This window comes from Muntiacus reevesi, chromosome 4 (assembly GCF_963930625.1).
Source record: "Muntiacus reevesi chromosome 4, mMunRee1.1, whole genome shotgun sequence".
NCBI classification, from domain to species: domain Eukaryota; kingdom Metazoa; phylum Chordata; class Mammalia; order Artiodactyla; family Cervidae; genus Muntiacus; species Muntiacus reevesi.
In genome coordinates this window covers 105250318-105272740 of record NC_089252.1, presented here as the reverse complement: position 1 = coordinate 105272740, position 22423 = coordinate 105250318, and the positions used below count along the sequence as shown (strand labels likewise).

The window sequence follows — 22423 nt, the reverse complement described above, 5'->3', positions numbered from 1 at the left end:
CATGGCCACCTTCTCATTCACTCAGTCCTTCATCACGTCTCTACTGGGCATCTGTGACCCGCAGGCCACAGCACAGAGACAGAGAGAGACTAGGTGTCCTTAACCTCTGGTGACATAACTCTCCCAGTGTAACCAGTGGCTCCTCCACCCTGCCCTCTCCCACACCTATTTCTGCAGGGAAGCAGCACACAAGATTTCCCTGGTGACCTGTCCCTTGCACTCCTGACTCAGCTGAGCATGAATATTCTTGGTCCATCGTTGGCTGTTTTTAGCTGCCATAAGTCATCATTTTTTGCAATGTTTAATTTGCTGTGCTCTCTCTCCCAACTTCTGTTGATCTTTTCTGTTGCCTAATTGATTTTCATGTTGGTTTTGTTTTTAGAAAATTGTAGCGGCAAGTATATATAAACATATATACGGTGAAGTCGTTAAAGCAAAAGCACTCAAAAGACTGTATTCTTGTCTTTGGCTTCCCCACCTTTGGTTTTTGCTGAATTTCACAGGAGTGCTGTGGGTCGTGGTCATCTAAATTGTTTGCTGTGCCCTATTTGGTATCTCCAGCCTGGCACCTGAGCTGGGGCCATCTTGGTCATTCACACTTGGCTCTGTGACAGGCCAGCATAGTCACAGGAATGAATTGATCTGACCTGGAAATGAGCAATCAAGCCTGCATTTGTGTTCTTTGTGAAAACAGTTTGGATGGCCCTTTCCATTGTCCTGCTTGCATGCTCACCCAACCCTCTTCATCCTGCTCCCTCCTCCTCAACACCCACCCAGCCACAGTCGTGATTTGACAGCTCTCATGGACTTGTCTTCATCACAGTTGGTCATCACATCATCAAGCTGCTAAAATGTCAGATGAGGACTGGTGGGCTCATTTTCGCTTCTTCTTTGATGCCTGTTTGTTCCTTGAGTGGAGAAATGACCCAGCCTCATATTCTCCATAACCCCTGTAGCTGACATTTAGACTTCACCTTTATCATTGCTGCTGGGGAGGCAGCACACGTGTTTAGAAGCCGTGTCTGCATTGTTGGCACTCAGGAGCAACAGAGGGAGCTCACTCCCAGGGACCTCAGAACTGTTGCTGCCTTGTCATGGACCCAGGTGGACCAGATGGCCCATAGCTACCCTCAGTCTCTTGTTCTGAATCCATAGTCAGGTTGCTCAGCCCTCCATGCTGTATGCTCACCCTTTTCCAAGGACCAGGTAGCTGGTTTCTGGAGACAGACTCAGCAATCCCCAATACAGAAGGCTTCCGTGCCAGAGGTGTTACCTGTAAGGTCAGAAGTCAGAGGCTCCCCATAGGAATTCCCCAGGATGCCTCAGGGTAACTGGTTTGCTGAGATGCTGGCTTACTTCCTGTCTGGATTGGAAAATGGCATCCTTTCAGTTTTTTCAGGAAAAGATGAGACTTGATGCATAAATGCAGACTGCTCTGTGTGCACTTGGGGAACTCAGGGCTCATTTGACTCCTGTAGCTGCAGGGGGGTTAGCCTGGAGCCTACATCTCAAGAGCCTGCTTAGGAGCCCTGTGGGAAGGGGCTTTCCAGACCCTGGTGTATAGTTTGGCTTCCTAAGGCTGAGGGTCCATCCTCCTGTAGGGTTTCAGAACAAAGACTGGCATCTCAGGAAGGAGCTACCAAGGTCATCTACCCCAGGTCCCAGGATGACACTGGAAATCCCTTGATTGAAAACTGATCATTTAGCCCTCAGTGCTGTCTGTAGAAGCTCCCTGGGGAGTGAGACCTTCCCTAGTGTCCTGGCCTCTAAGGGTATCCTGTGGTTGATCCCAGGAGTCTGGCAGAGCAGTGTCTTGCTCATGGTCCATCTATACCCTTCCCCAGCTCCCTGGTTTGTGAACCGCCTCCATCCCTCGTAAGGAAGATGGGGATGGCCCTACTCAATTTGCATCCATCTGAGTACTGAACCTTCATCAACCCCAGAAGAACCCACTGCTTAGCTGTAACAGCCTGTGTGGGGCTTTTCTGGTGGCCCCACTCTGTGTGGCTGCTCCAGATCTAAAGGGAATGAGCTGTTGTGAGTGACAGGCTGAGTTGGAACCACCTGGGAGCTTTTAAAAATAGCCAAAGCTTGGGGATACTCCAGGTCCTTTAAATAAGAATCTTTGGAGTAGGACCCAGGCATCAGAGTGTTAAAGATCCCCAGACAGTTCCTGTGGGTAGCCCAGGGTGAGAGCTGGCCTGCCCTTTTCATCAGGCTGGCATTTGTAGTTTAGGAAAGCCGTCCTTAGGATCCCTCAGTTTGTAAGATATTTTGGCAACTTGCGCTTTTCCCTGAGTGCTACCAGTGACGTCCTCCCTGCCCAGCATAGCATGTGAGGGCCGGGGAGGGGTGTCCCAGGCTGCCCTGGCGATGCATGCAACCTGGTGTGCCGTTTGCCCTGTGCTTCCATTCTTGCATGTCATGCTGTCTTGTCCCTCCACAAATGCTCTCTCTTCCTCTTTGTTTTTTTTTTTTTTTAACAAGAGTACCCATGGTTTCATGTTCGTAGCCCAAGATCTGACATACTTCAGAGACAGCAGTTGAAAAAGAGACGTACACTTCAGAAGTCCGTTTGGCAGCTAACTTTGCCATGTACTAGCTGTCATTCCTGGAGCAGGCTAGGGAGGGGTCAGCCAGGTCTCTCCTGGAGAGGCTTGAGCCAGGTCATGGCCAAAACGTGTGTGGTCCCCGACCACCAGCCTTTTATTCTCTTGCAGGTCTAACACAACATTGCAAAAGTATACCACCGAGTGTTGTCTTGTGCACACTCTGGTCTCCTTGAGCACACATACATGTGCACACACCACCTCACAGCCCAGCTATGTGGGTGAGACTGGAGCCCCCTGCACATAGCCCTGAGGGAGATGGTGTGGGAAAGCAGGAAAACTTTGGTAAATGAAGACCTTCCATTGTTAAAGGCTTATGATTTAAACCTTTATGATTTAAAAACCATCAGCTGTCCCTTTAAGGAGATACGGTCTTTTTTGAGGTGAGATAATAGAAGGAATGTAAAAAGAACATCCCAACTGAAGCAGGGACCCATTCCTAACCCCACCAGAACCTGTTAGTCCTGGCTTCATAATCTCATTGTTGAATTTCAGTTGTGAGGTGTCGTGCCCAAATACCTTATATTTTATGAATTTTACAGAGTTTTAGTTTTGGTCTTAGGAGGCAGTTGTAAACAAGAGTGAGCCTTCAGAATGGAGTTTTTCCTCTCCCGGTATCTCCAGGGAGGAGGACCTATCTGATTGTTGTGTGCATCCAGGCATGCACTCACATCCCTTAGCTATACAGACATGCCGTGCAGAGAAGGCTCCCTAGAGGCCTGGAGAGCGCCCAGCAGTTCATGGCCCCCCAAACAGAAGAGCCCCCTTCCTGTGCTGGCTGTCGGATAGCCCAGCCGCTTCAGCAGAGGTGACCCCACTGGAGGGAAGGCTGGCACTTCCCAACTCTTGTTCAGCCATTGTTGAATTTGAAGATGCCTCCTGATATTTGTGAGTTGGCTTACAACCTCTTTGCATTCTCATAGTCACTGACTGAACCTCTGATAAGTGCCAGACGCTGTGCTGGGCACTGACTGGAGTGAGGTGAGGTCCCCGCCCCTGGGGGCTCCCAGCCTGGGTGGGGAGGCATGTGAGCACAGGGCAGTGAGGCCTGGGGTTCTGCACCCTGGGGACCGGAGCCCAGCCAGAAGCAGTGCTGAAGAAGCCCAGGGCGCGCTGGTGCTAGGCTGCTGCTTCCCAGGAGTTGTCTAGAGCCGAGCCTTCCCAGCGGGGCTGTGACAGCTTCATGGGGGGTAACCAGCCCCCCTGCTGTGTGCTCCGACTCAGCCCCACCCAGCTCTGTGGGTGCACAGTGGAGTGTGGGAGGTTTGAGGACCGCAGGCAGCTTCCACTCAGTTTTCCCTGCTTGGTAGAGTCATCCTGTTCCCCAGGGTTAGGAATGGTTTCCCTCAGAGCAGTTCGTTGCTCAGACGCACAACCCCAACTAAGAAAATAGAACCCCACCCTGCATTTCTGCGCGTGAGGACACCTGAGGTCTTGCAGCATTATCTTCTATTGGATGTCTGTCAGCCACTTAGACCATCACGTCCTGGGGTGCGGATTGGCAAGTAGTGTGTCCGAGCTTGCGTCAGTGGCTGCCCGCCCTCAAGTCCAGCTCCAGGCAGTGCCATGGCATTTCCTCAGGGAGAGAGCACATGGGTTCTCCTGAGACACAAACCACAGAATGTTTAAAAGTGGGGAGGGGCCATTCTCCTGAACCCCAGCTTCCTTCCCAGTTCATTAATGCATTTTCAATCTTTGATTTCTTAAAGCCAACTGAAAGTGAAAATGTCCCTGTCCCAACCGCTCCACCTGGGGTAAGATCAGTGACTAGTCCCCGGGGGGCTGGGCCTTTCCCTTGAGTTTACTGGGCCATGTCGAGTCCTCCACTAGTTGTTCTGTATTCTCCATGATTGGCCTTCCAGAACAGTGTCTGCAGTGGTTTGCATTCATCATCAGTGTCCAGTACTCTTGACCAGCCCAGCGTCCTCCTCTTAACACTCTAGACCACGTGGACATGCATGTGCTGTGTGGACGCAGTTTTCCAAAGCCCTGTGTTGTTAGCATGTAACTTCTCCTTTCATATCATGCTTTGTAAGGTGCAAAGGCCCTAGAAACACATCTTTAATTCTTACCTCTGCCACCTTTGTGTGCATCTGTTGCTGTTTTTCTGAAAGTGTTGCATGTTCTACTTTCCATTGGGTTTGACCTCTCCATGATAACCCTTCAGAACTCTGAAGAGAGCAATAGAATCTCCATCACCTTTTTCCGTCTTTTCCGAGTGATGCGATTGGTGAAGCTTCTCAGCAGGGGGGAAGGCATCCGGACACTGCTGTGGACTTTTATTAAGTCCTTCCAGGTAAGAGCCATGCCAAGGGCTTCTTTGTCTTTGAAGATCATGTGTAAGTCAGCGGTTGTCCCCTATCATGGTGGATCCACCCTCCCTTCTGCAGGACCACTGTGACCCTCAAGGTCCATGGAGGACATAGAACGCAGAAGAGACTTGTCCAGCATTGCTTGGGAAAATCACTTAGGATGACTTGCTTAAGGAAGCAGAAGAAAGAGCAGTAAGGACCCAGAGCTGAGATCTCTGCAACGTTTCCAAGGTCGATAGAGATACGGGGCTCCATGCCTCTCTGTCCTCCCCAGGATGCCCGGGGTGAATGCTGACGTCTGAGAGAGGGAGGGTCAGAGGATCGGAGGCCTCCGATCGTTGGAAGCCTCATAAGGATGCCACAGTCCAGTCCGGTGGCTGATCTGTTGATAGATACAAAGTCAGAGACCAACTGGCCTGGGCTAGCACACCGTCCCCCATCCTGGGCTGTTCTCTGCCTGGCAGGATTGCATAGTGAAGGGCATCTAGGTAGAAGCCAGGTGCCCTTTGTCAGCAGTACTCTCCCGGCTGTGCTAAACAGAACCCAGCTTCTTCTGTACCGTCTGGCACCCCACACCAGATGTTCCAGTCTTTCAGACTTACTCCATCGTGAAGGGCCCAGAATCTCATCCAGAGGTACACCATTTGGGGAGCTTGTAGATGCACACAAGCATTAGAAAATAAGTCATGGCTCTTCATTTCTTTATCTTTTGACAATTTTTAATTCAAAAGTTATCCAAAGATACACAGAGAACAACCCACCCTTACGTCTCAAGTAATTGTTGTTAATATCTCAGGAGACATTTTTCCACAGTGGGCAGATTTTTAACAGGTAAAGAGGAGAAGGTGTGCATTTGCAGAAGGAGGTCAGTCCAGAGACTTGAAGGAAATTCACAAGTCCTGTTGGGGAAAATGAGGTTGTGGAAGGAGCCAGGCTGCGACTCTGAGAGAGGCAGGGCCAGTGGGGGTCCCAGGCAGGTGAGCTTCGGTCCTGGAAAGGGATTAAAGCCTAGACAGTTGTTATTAATACAGAGCACCAATGTTTGTGACTGAGCTGCTATAAAGATAGAGTGATTCAAGCAATAATGTCATTCGTCCTTTTTAAAAAGGTTTTGGTCACTATGGATCAATTCATGTCACCAAGTAGCAGACCGTAAAAATTGAGAAGCTGTGCCAACAAAATTCTTCAACACTTATCTAGGAGAAAATGCATGTCGGTATGGCAAGGACAGCCTGGAACTAACCCTGTGGGGCTGTTAACCAGCCCAGCTGTCACGATGGTGCAGCTACTCTGGGCCAAGCTGGCAGTCACAGACCCAGACCTGGCACAAGTCAGGAGGTTTTTTGGCCACTGGCTTTCTGATGACCTTTCTCAGATAGGAGAACAAGTGGAGGTTTTATGCATGTGAACTTGGCCTTAACAATCTGGGCACTCCCTGGAGGCATGCTGAGCACATGGACATATTCTGTCACCTGAGATGAGCGAGAAAAGCATTTGAGGAGCCTTGGCTTAAAAGACCAGGGGTCTGTCTGACTTCGCACCCGTGCTTTTGTTTGATGTTCCTAAGGAGAGCCCAGGCTTGGCCACCACATGACTAGCTCCTTTTCTTCTCTGGCCCAGCCCCCAGCTCTGCATTTCTTTCAAACAGGGTACATTTTAAGAAAAGTGTCTTGCTTTCTATAGCCACAGCCAGAGAGTGGTTCTTCCCCTCTGACCCAGTAATTCCACTCCTAACACTTCACTCTAAGGAAGTACTTCAGCAGACACAAGGTGATTTTGCATAAAGATGTTCCTTTGCAAAATAGCTGCTTGCCCCTGCTGCAGACACACCCACAAATGAAGGAAGCAAGCAGTTTGGAACCATTTTATCAATTACAGTAGTTTCACAAAGGAATCCAACAGTAAATTTAAGCATTATTCTGAGAGGTAACACTATTTAGGAGCAGGACGCACTGTTGATGACCATGGCCAGCACATCATGCCTGCAGCTTCGTAACCCAAGGTGTATGGGCTGCTGTCCTCAGGGCTGAAGCTGTGCTGCTGTGCTGGGGTTTAAAAGCTCTTCCTCACTACTGGTGTCCTTTCCGTATAGCACGGAAAAGAACAGAGGGTGTACTCTATGTGGGCCTTCAGTTTCTCCCCTTCCCGCCCCCCGAGCCATCGGTGCCACGGGGCAGGAGGCTCATGCTGACCCAAGTGCTTCCTGTCTTCCAGGCGCTCCCATATGTCGCCCTTCTCATCGCCATGCTGTTCTTCATCTATGCGGTCATCGGCATGCAGGTACGCTCCAGCACCTCTCCCCTGGATCTCTTTGCTGCATCGCCCCAGCCTGCTGCACTTGGGACAGGTGGACTGGAAAGGCAGGTCATGGTGTTTGAGCCAGGCTTGACTGCTAAAGAGCAACAAAGTTGAGAAAGACTTGGCCCTGCAGGAGAGGGCTTGTTCCAGCGAGAGCCCCAGGCTTAGAAGGGTGTGAGGAGGTTAGAACATGTCAGGGGAAGCTGGGTTTAGGGCACTCCCCACCCCGGATCTGTGTCTGAGGAGAGCCAACTGGTGGAGAAAACCCACAGTTGCATGTAGCCACAGCCTGAGCGCAGTATTGAAAGAAGCCATAATTGTCCTGTTTTCTGCGCCACCGTTGCTAAGAGGATACTGAGCGACACTAAAGTCTGTTTATCATCTGAAAGCATTTCAGATGCTGGGGCTGAAGTCAACCATTATCTTGCCTCAGAAGCACCCTTCTAAAAAGAAGCATGGAAGCAAGCCCTTCTGTGACCTGGGGCCTGCTCTCCAGCCCCTCATGAGGTGTGAAGAGGGGATAGGAGCTCATTAACAACTGAGCCCTAACATGAAGTGGCCGGGTTGGGGGCAGAGCCTTTGTGGGGAGAGGGAGGTGGAGGAGTCTGTGGTCCTGGACACCCCCCACCCCGGGATCTCTCTGCCCTGCTGTCCACTGATTCAGGTCAGGGAGTGCTGTGATGAGAAAGAGGAGAAGTATTCCAGTAGCACAGAATGGTGGTCCCTACTTTTGTATTAAAGCAGAGAAGCACGTGCAAGTCACCAGGACTCACCAGGGGTTTTACTTGTTTATTTATTTTTAATTGAGGGATAATTGCTTTACAATCTTGGTTTGATTTCTGCCATACATCAACACGAATTAGTCATAGCTGTACACGTGTCCCCTCCTTCTTGAGCCTCCCTCCCACATCCCACCCTTTCCCACCGCTCTAGGTTGTTACAGAGCCCCAGTTTGAGTTCCCTGAGTCATACATCAAATTCCCATTGGCTATCTGTTTTACGTATGGTAGTGTATGTGCTTCCATGCTATTCTCTGCATTCATCTCACCCACTCCTTCCTCCACCACCACCGCCTCCCCCCGACCCTTGTCCATAAGTCTGTTCTCTGGGTCTGTGTCTTCATTGTTGCCCTGCAAATAGGTTCATCAGTACCACCTTTCTAGATTCCATATCACCAGGGGTTTTGAATGAAGAGTCAGCGTGCTTGAGCCCCTGTATGTCAGCGGCTTTTGGTGCTCTGGGCCCCAAAAGGTCTTTTGTGCCGTAACGTCCTCGTGTAAAACTTCAGTGTCACAGAGAACTGCAAACCACATCACACACACCACCCCATGTTCACTGAAGAATCCTTGCTGGGCATCAGGCTCTTCCTAAATGTCAGTCGGCTTCTATAATCTCTGCGAGTGACGCACTCAGTAACTTCTCCTGGCCCTTACAGCAAAGCCCGCCAGCCCCCCATGCTTGTCCGCAGCCTGTCTTTGGTCTGTCTGTCACACTCACTTTGGCTTCATTTCCGGGAGTACCCAGGCCATGTTGCTTCTGTTCCTTTGCAGGCCGTGCTCCCTCTGCCTGGAGCACCCTTTGCCCTACTTGTCGCCTGACTGGCTTCTCCTTGCTCTTCAGTCCAGTCCTTGACCTCACTCCTCATGGAGGCCTTCCCTGGCCCCAGTCCCCAGCCTCGGGGATCCCACGAGGCTGTTCTGTGCTTCCCATGGGGCTGGACCAGCCGAACTCCCATTGGGAAGGCTGCCTGTCTGGTTATTTCTGCATCCCTTCCCCAGGGTGGGAACTTGGCTGAGCTGAGGATGTGCCCAGTGGTTAGAACAGAGCCCAACACATCTCAGTGGGATGAATCAAGTGCCAGGCATTTTGGGTATTGACCGAACTTGAGTTCTAAATTCACATGTGGGGGGCTTTTTTTTTTTCCTCTATATGATAAAATTTTTTTCTTTATCCCCCAACAATTTCTGTCTCTAGATGTTTGGGAAAGTGGCCATGAGAGATAACAACCAGATCAACAGGAACAACAATTTCCAGACCTTTCCCCAGGCGGTGCTGCTGCTCTTCAGGTGAGTCCAGTCCCGAGCAGGTGTCTCTGGCTTTGGGCTCCAGAGCAAAAGAGGACCCGGGTTCTTAAAGCAGTTGGGTCCTAGTGGTTTTTTGTATTTGTTTTGTATTCTTACATGGACATGGTAGCATTTTAGTCACAGAGGAATTTTGCTGGCTTTCGGTCATTCACATTGTGATTGGCTTAAGGTTTTCCACTTGGGAGTGAATGAATGAGTAGGTCTCCTGAGCCACTGGGGCGGTATGGAGTGTGTGCTCACACATGGGCGCATGCACTCAAACACCAGGAAAGTGAAAATTTAGCAGGAACATGGAGGCCTTTTGCACAGTCAGTGGGGAGCATTGTGAGATGCACAATTTCAAGCTGTATGGGATTGTTTTTAACTCTTTTTAATAACTTTGTAAATAGAGTGTCTTAAAGTGTGAGAACTTCTAGAAACCATACAGGTAATTCCTATTGACTCTAGTGACTGGAGAGCAAGTTCTTTGTAAGTTAGTTTCCAGTTCTTTTCTTTCAACAGAATTGAACCGGGTAATCTAATCAAGCTGTCAGATGTTAGGTTGCTAAAAATAATAATCATTTAAAAATTATAGTGTAAGTGTTTAAAAGAAGACAACAAAACAAACATCCCTTTATACGGAAAGAATTGATGTGCTTGTATCCAATGATTGATGCATATCAAAGGGAGTTGCGGCAGGTCCTCCACTTACTGATACAAGTTGCATTTGAAAATAAATAGGGAGGAGGAGCCAAGATGGCGGAGGAGTAGGACGGAGAGACCACTTTCTCTCCTAGAAATTCATCAAAAAAATAACTGAACGCAGAGCAAACTTCACAAAACAACTTCTGATCGCTAGCTGAGGTCATCAGGCACCCAGAAAAGCAGCCCATTGTCTTCGAAAGGAGGTAGGACAAAATATAAAAGATAAAAAGCGAAACAAAAGAGCTAAGGACGGAGGTCCGTCCCGGGAAGGGACTTAATAGAGGACGTTCCCAGACACCGGGAAACCCTCGCACTGGCGGGCCTGGGGGAAGTGTTGGAATCTCAAGAGTTTGAATCTGACTGGGAGGGATAGAATAAATAAAACCCACAGATTACGAGCCTAAAAGCAACTCCCAGCAGAAAAGTACCCCAGACGCCCGCATCCGCAACCAGCAAGTGGGGGCGGAACGGAGAGGAGCGGGCGGCATTACTTGGGGCTGGATCCGGGCCTGAGCGCCCTGAGGACAATCAGAGGGAGCTTTTGTGAGTTGCCAGCTTGAACTGTGGGACAGCAAGAGAGAGAGAAAATTAACCGGCCCGAACACACTGCCGGCCGTTCGCAGAACAAAGGGACCGAGATTCTGGGCGGCCGAAGTCCGCCGGGAGGGTCGCGGCGAGACGGAGGGCGCGGGCGGGAACTGGGGCTGGGGACGCGGAGGGCAGAGGGCGCGCACGCCCGACTGGCGCCAGCGGGGACTGAGACTCGGACCGCGCAGGGCAGAAGACGCGCCGCACCCGGGGAGAGAGCGCCCGTCAAGCGCCTGGCTGCCTGGGCCGCTCGGGCAGCGTGGGGCCGGAGCGCGGGCCCAGCTTTGTGTGCCGCGCTTTTGTGAATTGCCTGAGGGCTGGAGCCGCGCGCAACGTGGCGCGCGCTTCAGACAGAACAGCCCTGAGCCTGAGCAGCGCAGACCGAGAAAAGAGCGCAAGCCCCTCCCTGGAGCGCCGGCCCCTCCCGGCACAGCCCCTCCCCGCACAGCCCCTCCCCGCAGCGCGACGGAACTAGCTACCTGAATAAGAATCCACCTCCGCCCCCTGTGTCAGGGCGGAAATTAGGCGCGGAAGAGACCGGCAACAGAACCCAAATAAACAAAGGGAACCGCTTCAGAAGGGACCGGTGCAACAGATTAAAATCCCTGAAGAAACCACCGACTGACTACACCGGAAGGGCCTGTAGATATCGAGAAGTGTAAGCTGGAACGAGGAGCTATCTGAAGCTGAGCCGAACCCACACTGACTGCAACAGCTCCAGAGAAATTCCTAGATATATTTTTTCTTTTTCTTTTCTTTTCTTTCTTTTTTTTTTTTTTTTTTTTAAGTAAGGAAAAAAAAAAAATTTTTTTTTTCTTTTTTCTTGGTTCTCTTTTATTTTCCTTTAAAAATTCCTTATTACTCCCCCATTACTCCTTAACTTTCATAGATTTTTACGATTTTTTTTAATTAGGCAAAACAATTTTTTTTCTCTTTCTTTTTTCTTTTTTTCTTTTTCTTCTTTTTCTTCTTTTTTTTCTGTTCTTTTTTCTTCTTCTCTTCTATTTTCTTTTTCTTTTTCTCTTATTTCTTTTAAAGCCCTCTAGCACTCCTTTTACTACACCTTAATTTTCATTTTCAATCCACTATAACCTTACAGAAGAAAGGGAAAAAAAAAAAAAAAAAGAAGAAGAGAAGCCCTATTTTTATACCAAACTTCATATATATTTCTAAAATTTCTTTTGTGTGTTTTGGTTTTTGTTTTTAATATAGTATTTTTAAGAGTCTAACCTCTACTCTAGATTTTTAATTTTTGTTTTTCAGTATATGATATAAATTGTGAACATTTAAGAATCCAATATTCAGCTCCCATTTTTATTCACGAGTGTGTTGATTATTCTCTCCCAATCTTGACTCTGTTTTCTACCTCAGAACACCTCTATTTCCTCCTTTCCCCTTCTCTTCCCAATCCAATTCTGTGAATCTTTGTGGGTGTCTGGGCTACGGAGAACACTCTGGGATCAGACAACTTCGTAGATCTGTCTCTCTCCTCTTGAGACCCCCTCTTTCTCCTCCTGCCCATCTCTATCTCCCTCCTCCCTCTCCTCTTCTCCATGTAACTCGGTGAACCTCTCTGGGTATCCCTAACGGGGGAGAAACTTTCCACCATTAACATAGAAGTTTTATTATCAGTGCTGTATAATTGGAGAAGTCCTGAGACTATAGGAAGAATAAAACTGAAATCCAGAAGCAGGAGACTTAAGCCCAAAACCTGAGAACACCAGAAAACTCCTGACTACATGGATCTTTAAGTAATAAGTGACCGTACAAAAGCCTCCATACCTGCACTGAAACCAACCACCACCCAAGAGCCAATAAGTTTTAGAGCACGACATACCACGCAAATTCTCCAGCAACGCAGGAACATTGCCCTGAACGTCAACATACAGACAGCCCAAGGTCACGCCTAACACATAGACCCATCTCAAAACTCATTACTGGGCACTTCATTGCTATCCAAAGAGAAGAAATCAAGATCCGCATACCAGAACACTGACGCAAGCTTCGCTAATCAGGAAACCTTGACAAGCCAATCGTCTAACCCCACCCACTGGGTAAAACCTCCACAATAAAAAGGAACCACAGACCTGCAGAATACAGAAAGCCCACTCCAGACACAGCGATCTAAACAAGATGAAAAGGCAGAGAAATACCCAACAGGTAAAGGAACATGAAAAAAGCCCACCAAGTCAAACAAAAGAGGAGGAGATAGGGAATCTACCTGAAAAAGAATTTAGAATAATGATAATAAAAATGATCCAAAATCTTGAAAGCAAAATGGAGGTACAGATAAATAGCCTGGAGACAAAGATTGAAAAGATGCAAGAAATGTTTAATAAAGATCTAGAAGAAATAAAAAAGAGTCAATTAAAAATGAATAATGCAATGAATGAGATCAAAAACACTCTGGAGGGAACCAAGAGTAGAATAACGGAGACAGAAGATAGGATAAGTGAGGTAGAAGATAAAATGGTGGAAATAAATGAAGCAGAGAGGAAAAAAGAAAAAAGGATCAAAAGAAATGAGGACAACCTCAGGGACCTCTGGGACAATGTGAAACGCCCCAACATTCGAATCATAGGAGTCCCAGAAGAAGAAGACAAAAAGAAAGGCCATGAGAAAATACTCGAGGAGATAATAGCTGAGAACTTCCCTAAAATGGGGAAGGAAATAGCCACCCAAGTCCAAGAAACCCAGAGAGTCCCAAACAGGATAAACCCAAGGCGAAACACCCCAAGACACATATTAATCAAATTAACAAAGATCAAACACAAAGAACAAATACTAAAAGCAGCAAGGGAGAAACAACAAATAACACACAAAGGGATTCCTATAAGGATAACAGCTGATCTATCAATAGAAACCCTCCAGGCCAGAAGGGAATGGCAGGACATACTGAAAGTAATGAAAGAGAATAACCTACAACCTAGATTACTGTACCCAGCAAGGATCTCATTCAGATATGAAGGAGAATTCAAAAGCTTTACAGACAAGCAAAAGCTGAGAGAATTCAGCACCACCAAACCAGCTCTTCAACAAATGCTAAAGGATCTTCTCTAGACAGGAAATGCAGAAAGGTTGTATAAACGTGAACCCAAAACAACAAAGTAAATGACAACGGGACCACACCTATCAATAATTACCTTAAATGTAAATGGGTTGAATGCCCCAACCAAAAGACAAAGATTGGCTGAATGGATACAAAAACAAGACCCCTATATATGCTGTCTACAAGAGACCCACCTCAAAACAAGGGACACATACAGACTGAAAGTGAAGGGCTGGAAAAAAATATTTCACGCAAACGGAGACCAAAAGAAAGCAGGAGTCGCAATACTCATATCAGATAAAATAGACTTCCAAATAAAGGATGTGAAAAGAGACAAAGATGGACACTACATAATGATCAAAGGATCAATCCAAGAAGAAGATATAACAATTATAAATATATATGCACCCAACATAGGAGCACCGCAATATGTACGGCAAACACTAACGAGTATGAAAGAGGAAATTAATAGTAACACAATAATAGTGGGAGACTTTAATACCCCACTCACAACCATGGATAGATCAACTAAACAGAAAATCAACAAGGAAACACAAACCTTAAATGATACAATGGACCAGCTAGACCTAATTGATATCTATAGGACATTTCACCCCAAAACAATCAACTTCACCTTTTTCTCAAGTGCACACGGAACCTTCTCCAGAATAGATCACATCCTGGGCCATAAATCTGGTCTTGGAAAATTCAAAAAAATTGACATCATTCCAGTCATCTTTTCTGACCACAGTGCAGTAAGATTAGATCTCAATTACAGGAAAAAAATTGTTAAAAATTCCAACATATGGAGGCTAAATAACACGCTTCTGAATAACCAACAAATCATAGAAGAAATCAAAAAAGAAATCAAAGTATGTATAGAAATAAATGAAAATGAAAACACAACAACCCAAAACCTATGGGACACTGTAAAAGCAGTGCTAAGGGGAAGGTTCATAGCATTACAGGCACACATCAAGAAACAAGAAAAAAGCCAAATAAATAACCTAACTCTACACCTAAAGCAATTAGAGAAGGAAGAAATGAAGAACCCCAGGGTTAGCAGAAGGAAAGAAATCTTAAAAATTAGGGCAGAAATAAATGCGAAAGAAACTAAAGAGACCATAGCAAAAATCAACAAAGCTAAAAGCTGGTTTTTTGAAAAAATAAACAAAATTGACAAACCATTAGCAAGACTCATTAAGAAACAAAGAGAGAAGAACCAAATTAACAAAATAAGAAATGAAAAGGGTGAGATCACAACAGACAACACTGAAATAAAAAGGATCATAAGAGACTACTACCAGCAGCTCTATGCCAATAAAATGGACAACTTGGATGAAATGGACAAATTCTTAGAAAAGTATAACTTTCCAAAACTGAACCAGGAAGAAATAGAAGATCTTAACAGAGTCATCACAAGCAAGGAAATCGAAACTGTAATCAGAAATCTTCCAGCAAACAAAAGCCCAGGACCAGATGGCTTCACAGCTGAATTCTACCAAAAATTTAGAGAAGAGCTAACACCTATCTTACTCAAACTCTTCCAGAAAATTGCAGAAGAAGGTAAACTTCCAAACTCATTCTATGAGGCCACCATCACCCTAATTCCAAAACCAGACAAAGATGCCACAAAAAAAGAAAACTACAGGCCAATATCACTGATGAACATAGATGCAAAAATCCTTAACAAAATTCTAGCAAACAGAATCCAACAACATATTAAAAAAATCATACACCATGACCAAGTGGGCTTTATCCCAGGAATGCAAGGATTCTTTAATATCCGCAAATCAATCAACGTAATACACCACATTAACAAATTGAAAGATAAAAACCATATGATTATCTCAATAGATGCAGAGAAAGCCTTTGACAAAATTCAACACTCATTTATGATTAAAACTCTCCAGAAAGCAGGAATAGAAGGAACATACCTCAACATAATAAAAGCTATATATGACAAACCCACAGCAAGCATCACCCTCAATGGTGAAAAATTGAAAGCATTTCCTCTGAAATCAGGAACAAGACAAGGATGCCCACTCTCACCACTACTATTCAACATAGTGTTGGAAGTTTTGGCCACAGCAATCAGAGCAGAAAAAGACATAAAAGGAATCCATATAGGAAAAGAAGAAGTGAAACTCTCGCTGTTTGCAGATGACATGATCCTCTACATAGAAAACCCTAAAGACTCTTCCAGAAAATTATTAGAGCTAATCAATGAATATAGTAAAGTTGCAGGATATAAAATTAACACACAGAAATCCCTTGCATTCCTATACACTAACAATGAAAAAACAGAAAGAGGAATTAAGGAAACAATACCATTCACCATTGCAACAAAAAGAATAAAATACTTAGGAGTATATCTACCTAAAGAAACAAAAGACCTATACATAGAAAACTATAAAACACTGATGAAAGAAATCAAAGAGGACGCAAACAGATGGAGAAACATACCGTGCTCATGGATTGGAAGAATCAATATTATCAAAATGGCTATTCTACCCAAAGCAATCTATAGATTCAATGCAATCCCTATCAAGCTACCAACGGTATTTTTCACAGAACTAGAACAAATAATTTCACAATTTGTATGGAAATACAAAAAACCTCGAATAGCCAAAGTAATCTTGAGAAAGAAGAATGGAACTGGAGGAATCAACCTGCCTGACTTCAGACTCTACTACAAAGCCACAGTCATCAAGACAGTATGGTACTGGCACAAAGACAGAAATATAGATCAATGGAATAGAATAGAAAGCCCAGAGATAAATCCACGAACATATGGACACCTCATCTTTGACAAAGGAGGCAAGGATATACAATGGAAAAAAGACAATCTCTTTAACAAGTGGTGCTGGGAAAACTGGTCAACCACTTGTAAAAGAATGAAACTAGAACACTTTCTAACACCATACACAAAAGTAAACTCAAAATGGATTAAAGATCTAAATGTAAGACCAGAAACTATAAAACTCCTAGAGGAGAACATAGGCAAAACACTCTCTGACATAAATCACAGCAAGATCTTCTATGACCCACCTCCCAGAATATTGGAAATAAAAGCAAAAATAAACAAATGGGACCTAATGAAAATTAAAAGCTTTTGCACAACAAAGGAAACTGTAAGTAAGGTGAAAAGACAGCCCTCAGATTGGGAGAAAATAATAACAAATGAGGAAACAGACAAAGGATTAATCTCAAAAATATACAAGCAACTCCTGAAGCTCAATTCCAGAAAAATAAACGACCCAATCAAAAAATGGGCCAAAGAACTAAACAGACATTTCTCCAAAGAAGACATACAGATGGCTAACAAACACATGAAAAGATGCTCAACATCACTCATCATCAGAGAAATGCAAATCAAAACCACAATGAGGTACCATTACACGCCAGTCAGGATGGCTGCTATCCAAAAGTCTACAAGCAATAAATGCTGGAGAGGGTGTGGAGAAAAGGGAACCCTCTTACACTGTTGGTGGGAATGCAAACTAGTACAGCCACTATGGAAAACAGTGTGGAGATTTCTTAAAAAACTGGAAATAGAACTGCCATATGACCCAGCAATACCACTTCTAGGCATACACACTGAGGAATCCAGATCTGAAAGAGACACATGCACCCCAATGTTCATTGCAGCACTGTTTATAATAGCCAGGACATGGAAGCAACCCAGATGCCCATCAGCAGATGAATGGATAAGGAAGCTGTGGTACATATACACCATGGAATATTACTCAGCCGTTAAAAAGAATTCATTTGAATCAGTTCTAATGAGATGGATGAAACTGGAGCCCATTATACAGAGTGAAGTAAGCCAGAAAGATAAAGAACATTACAGTATACTAACACATATATACGGAATTTAGATAGATGGTGGCGATAACCCTATATGCAAAACAGAAAAAGAGACACAGAAGTACAGAACAGACTTTTGAACTCTGGGGGAGAACGTGAGGGTGGGATGTTTTGAAAGAACAGCATGTATATTATCTATGGTGAAACGGACCACCAGCCCAGGTGGGATACATGAGTCAGGTGCTCGGGCCTGGTGCACTGGGAGGACCCTGAGGAGTCGGGTGGGGAGGGAGGTGGGAGGGGGGAACGGGATGGGGAATACTTGTAACTATATGGCTGATTCATGTCAATGTATGACAAAACCCACTGAAATGTTGTGAAGTGATTGGCCTCCAACTAATAAAATAATATTAAAAAAAAAAAAAAAAAAAAAAAAAGAAAATAAATAGGATTTTCTTTTTTTTTTAATTTTTAAAAGGAATTCTAATCTTTTTTTTTCAGTTTTATTTATTTTTTTACTTTACAATATTGTATTGGTTTTGCCATACATTGACATGAATCCACCATGGGTGTACATGTGTTCCCCTTCCTGAACCCCCCTCCCACCTCCCTTCCCATCCCATCCCTCTGGGTCATCCCAGTGCACCAGCCCTGAGCACCTTGTCTCCTGCATCGAACCTGGACTGATGATTCGTTTCATATATGACAATTTACATGTTTCAATGCCATTCTCCCATATCATCCCACCCTCACCCTCTCCCACAGAGTCCAAAAGACTGTTCTATACATCTGTGTCTCTTTTGCAAAAAAGAAGAAAGAAATAGGATTTTCAGTTTAGGAATTTTGACTAACTCAAGCTGCCTTCCTCCCAAATTACTTATGTTTTGATCTAATTGAAAAATATTTTTTCTTAAAATTTCTTGAAGGTCTAAGCCTTATATGCCTTCTTTCTTTCTTTGCTTGATCCGAAAAAGGTGTGCGACGGGGGAGGCCTGGCAGGAAATTATGCTAGCCTGCCTTCCGGGGAAGCAGTGCGACCCTGACTCGGATTACAACCCTGGGGAGGAGTACACATGTGGGAGCAACTTCGCCATCGTTTATTTCATCAGTTTTTACATGCTCTGTGCATTTCTGGTAAGTCATCAGAACTGCCTCACACACCTATGCACTCCTCTCATAGACAGATATTCATGTAGCATTTGGGATTCGGACCAATGATATTGCCCCATCAAATAGCTGTGGGGTATCTTATGCTGATGAGCACTCAGACTCTACGGGCAGTTGAGGTTTCTGCTGAGTGAGACCTGTGTTAGTATAAGCACCTTTGCTGTAGTAGGGGTTTTGGTGCTCGCTGACAGGCTTCACCACTCCGGCTTCTTAGGGCTGCTGGTTCTTTTATAAAATTCTCAAAGCCACTGCACATAGCAGTGACTTAAGACAGCAAGTTATTTGGTGCAAATTATAAAACTCCAGTGTGTTTCAAAAGATCAGACAATACCTACTCCCCTCCCCACTCCGGCTCACCTCCCGGGACTATACCCAAGCCATTTAGGAAAGCTGGAAGTCTGCTTTTTTCTTAATTGTTCTTTAGAATGAAAGTTTTTCAACCTCTCTGGGAGAAATGGGTCCAAATGTCTTGTGACCCTTATAATCAGGAAGCACTCACTAGGATTGAACCCAGCTAATCTCACTGCACCTGAAACTCCCCCCAACTGGCTTTTACAGATCATCAACCTCTTCGTGGCTGTCATCATGGACAATTTTGATTATCTCACCCGGGACTGGTCTATTCTGGGGCCTCACCATTTAGACGAATTCAAACGGATCTGGTCTGAATATGACCCTGAGGCAAAGTAAGTGGAAAAGAATTCCGTCTGGCTCGCAGGAGCTGTTTCTGGGTGTTGGCTGTGCTCCTTGGGGAAGGTGGGATGGCCCGCAAGCCCGGATGAGTGGTGCCGCCCTGCCCTCACGCTGTGCTTTGCCTCCAGGGGAAGGATCAAGCACCTGGACGTGGTCACTCTGCTCCGCCGCATCCAGCCTCCCCTGGGCTTCGGGAAGCTGTGTCCACACCGGGTAGCCTGCAAGGTGAGGGTCTTGTTGGCGTGCCTGAAGGCCCCTTGTAGGGACTCCCCGCTTTAGTCAGCACTGATTAACTTACATTCTACGGAGCCTGCCGTCAGGCGCTGGGGCGTGCTGAGATGAGTGTTATGTGGTTGCCGTCCTTGAGGAGCTCTTAAATGTATAACTCTCAGGTCACCCTTTCAGCCAATGGTAAGATTAGGAAGGGAATTATGTAATTTGTCACTGGCTGGGAGAAGGGAGGGAATGATGACACTTGGATCAGGTCCAGCAGGAGAGAAGCAGGAGTTTGTGAGAGCAGAAAGAGCATCACAGAAGGGGAGCCTAGAGAGCCCAGACAGGGAGGCAGGAGAACAGGAAGTGCTGGTGTGGCTGGAACACAAGAGAAGGTGGCAGGAGGCCTGAGGCCCGAGCTGAGCGTAGCTGCGCGAAGCCTTCTGTGTCATGCTGAATCTCACGGAAGGAACATGAGTCGACGTCCGTTCTAGAAAGTTGACTCCAGGCAACAGAGGGGTGAACTGGGGACAGGAGAACACTCAGGAGAGCTGTTACATTATCTCACTGTGACAGACATCAAGAGCCAGAGGGAAGGCAGGGGAGCAGGCATGGAGGGGAGGGCTTGACCTGGACACCTCCTAGCTTGTATGATGGTGTACATGGTGACCCTCTGCCACCAGAGCCCCCTTCCCAGTGAGTGGGCGTTGAGCAGTGGCCTCTCAGGGGTGGACTCAAGTCTCTTGCTAAAACCACACTCTTTGTCAGATGGGACTTGAACCCATCTGCACCTCAGATTGAGACTTGAACCCACAATCCCTGCCTTAGGAGGGGACTCGAACCCACTGTCTCTTAGTTTAAACCACTCACCTGGGCTCGCTGAAAGTCAGGTTTTTTTTGTCTCGGTGTAGAAAGAATTCAGTGTGAGGCAGAGTGGTTGGCAAAGAGTAAGTTTATTAGCATAGGATGCTTGTGAGAGAAGGGGCAGGCAAGGGAGCACAGCCCCGAGAGCAGAGAGGCTTACATTTTTATAATCAAAGGAAAAGTAGACGAGAGAAGATCCCCTTCTTCCTCATTTTTAGGTAGATATCAAGGCTTATACCCTTAGTTCCTCTTTTAACCATTTATGGTATAACCAGGACCATCATCAGTTCAGTTCAGCTCAGCTCAGTTCAGTCGCTCAGTCGTGTCCGACTTTTTGTGACCCCATGAATTGCAGCACGCCAGGCCTCCCTGTCCATCACCAGCTCCCGAAGTTTACTCAAACTCATGACCATCGAGTCGGTGATGCCATCCAGCCATCTCATCCTCTGTCATCCCCTTCTCCTCCTACCCACAATCCCTCCCAGCAGCAAGGTCTTTTCCAATGAGTCAACTCTTCGCATGAGGTGCCAAAGTACTGGAATTTCAGCTTCAGCATCAGTCCTTCCAATGAACACCCAGGACTGATCTCCTTTAGGATGGACTGGTTGGATCTCCTTGCAGTCCAAGAGACTCTCAAGAGTCTTCTCCAACACCACAGTTCAAAAGCATCAATTCTTCGGTGCTCAGCTTTCTTCACAGTCCAACTCTCACATCCATTCATGACCACTGGAAAAACCATAACCTTGACCAGACGGACCTTTGTTGGCAAAGTAATGTCTCTGCTTTTTAATATGCTATCTAGGTTGGTCATAACTTTCCTTCCAAGGAGTAAGCGTCTTTTAATTTCATGGCTGCAGTTACCATCTGCAGTGATTTTGGAACCCCCAAAAATGAACTCTGACACTGTTTCCACTGTATCCCCATCTATTTCCCATGAGGTGATGGGACCAGATGCCATGATCTTAGTTTTCTGAATGTTAAGTCAACTTTTTCACTCTCCTCTTTCACTTTCATCAAGAGGCTTTTTAGTTCCTCTTCACTCTCTGCCATAAGGGTAGTGTCATCTGCATATCTGAGGTTATTGATATTTCTCCTGGCAATCTTGATTCCAGCTTGTGCTTCTTCCAGCCCAGCGTTTCTCATGATGTACTCTGCATATAAGTTAAATAAGCAGGGTGACAATATACAGCCTTGACGTACTCCTTTTCCTATTTGGAATCAGTCTGTTGTTCCATGCCCAGTTCTAACTGTTGCTTCCTGACCTGCATGTAGGTTTCTCAAGAGGCAGGTCAGGTGGTCTGGTATTCCCATCTCTTTCAGAATTTTCCACAGTTTATTGTGATCCGCACAGTCGAAGGCTTTGGCATAGTCAATAAAGCAGAAATAGGTGTTTTTCTGGAACTCTCTTGCTTTCTCGATGATCCAGTGGATATTGGCAATTTGATCTCTGGACCATCATGGCAGTGTTTAAATCATTAACACTTATTAACAAACAAGTGGTAATATACACTAAAACAAGGTAATTGATCTCAGGTTTTGGTATAATATCCTCTTTCACCTAGTTTCTTTCCCCTTTCATCTATATTCCTGTCATGGCTACATGCAGAAGTGCTACTCTTCAACTCCTTGACTTGGTATACTAAGACTCAGATCCAATACCTACTGTCTGGTACTTTACATATGTATATTGTTGCTTGGTTACTGGATTCTCTTCTTGAGTGGCTGTAGGCTTAAAACAGTCTCCCAAGTTCACTTAGAATTCCCTTTCTGTCTTTAATGCCCTAGTGGGATTTGTAAGCTAAGTATTTAATTATCCCACTCCATTCCTATCGCCACCTCACCCCATTCCTGACATTTTCACATCAGACCATGCTCTCTGCGAGCTCTCCTCAAGATCTGTTTTTTTCAGTAGAGTTCATGTCAAACCACCTGGAGTCAGATGTAGAAACAGAAAATGACCCCCCTCTTTTTAGAGGAGAAATGGGGGGGGAGGGTTGTCTGTTGAAACTCTGCTGTGTAGAAATCCAGCCAGACTGTGCAACACCTGGTCCC

General features: G+C 45.8%; 1 protein-coding gene across 1 annotated transcript in view; it reads left to right on the top strand.

Annotated features, from left to right (window-relative positions):
- Nucleotides 1-22423, top strand: part of CACNA1D (calcium voltage-gated channel subunit alpha1 D) — a 344029-nt gene that overhangs the window by 291321 nt on the left and 30285 nt on the right. The window contains exons 32-37 of the mRNA XM_065933482.1: nt 4777-4905; nt 7136-7201; nt 9194-9285; nt 18409-18568; nt 19160-19287; nt 19423-19519. Coding sequence (XP_065789554.1) covers nt 4777-4905; nt 7136-7201; nt 9194-9285; nt 18409-18568; nt 19160-19287; nt 19423-19519 — 672 coding nt within the window. The remainder of the gene's footprint in view (nt 1-4776; nt 4906-7135; nt 7202-9193; nt 9286-18408; nt 18569-19159; nt 19288-19422; nt 19520-22423) is intronic.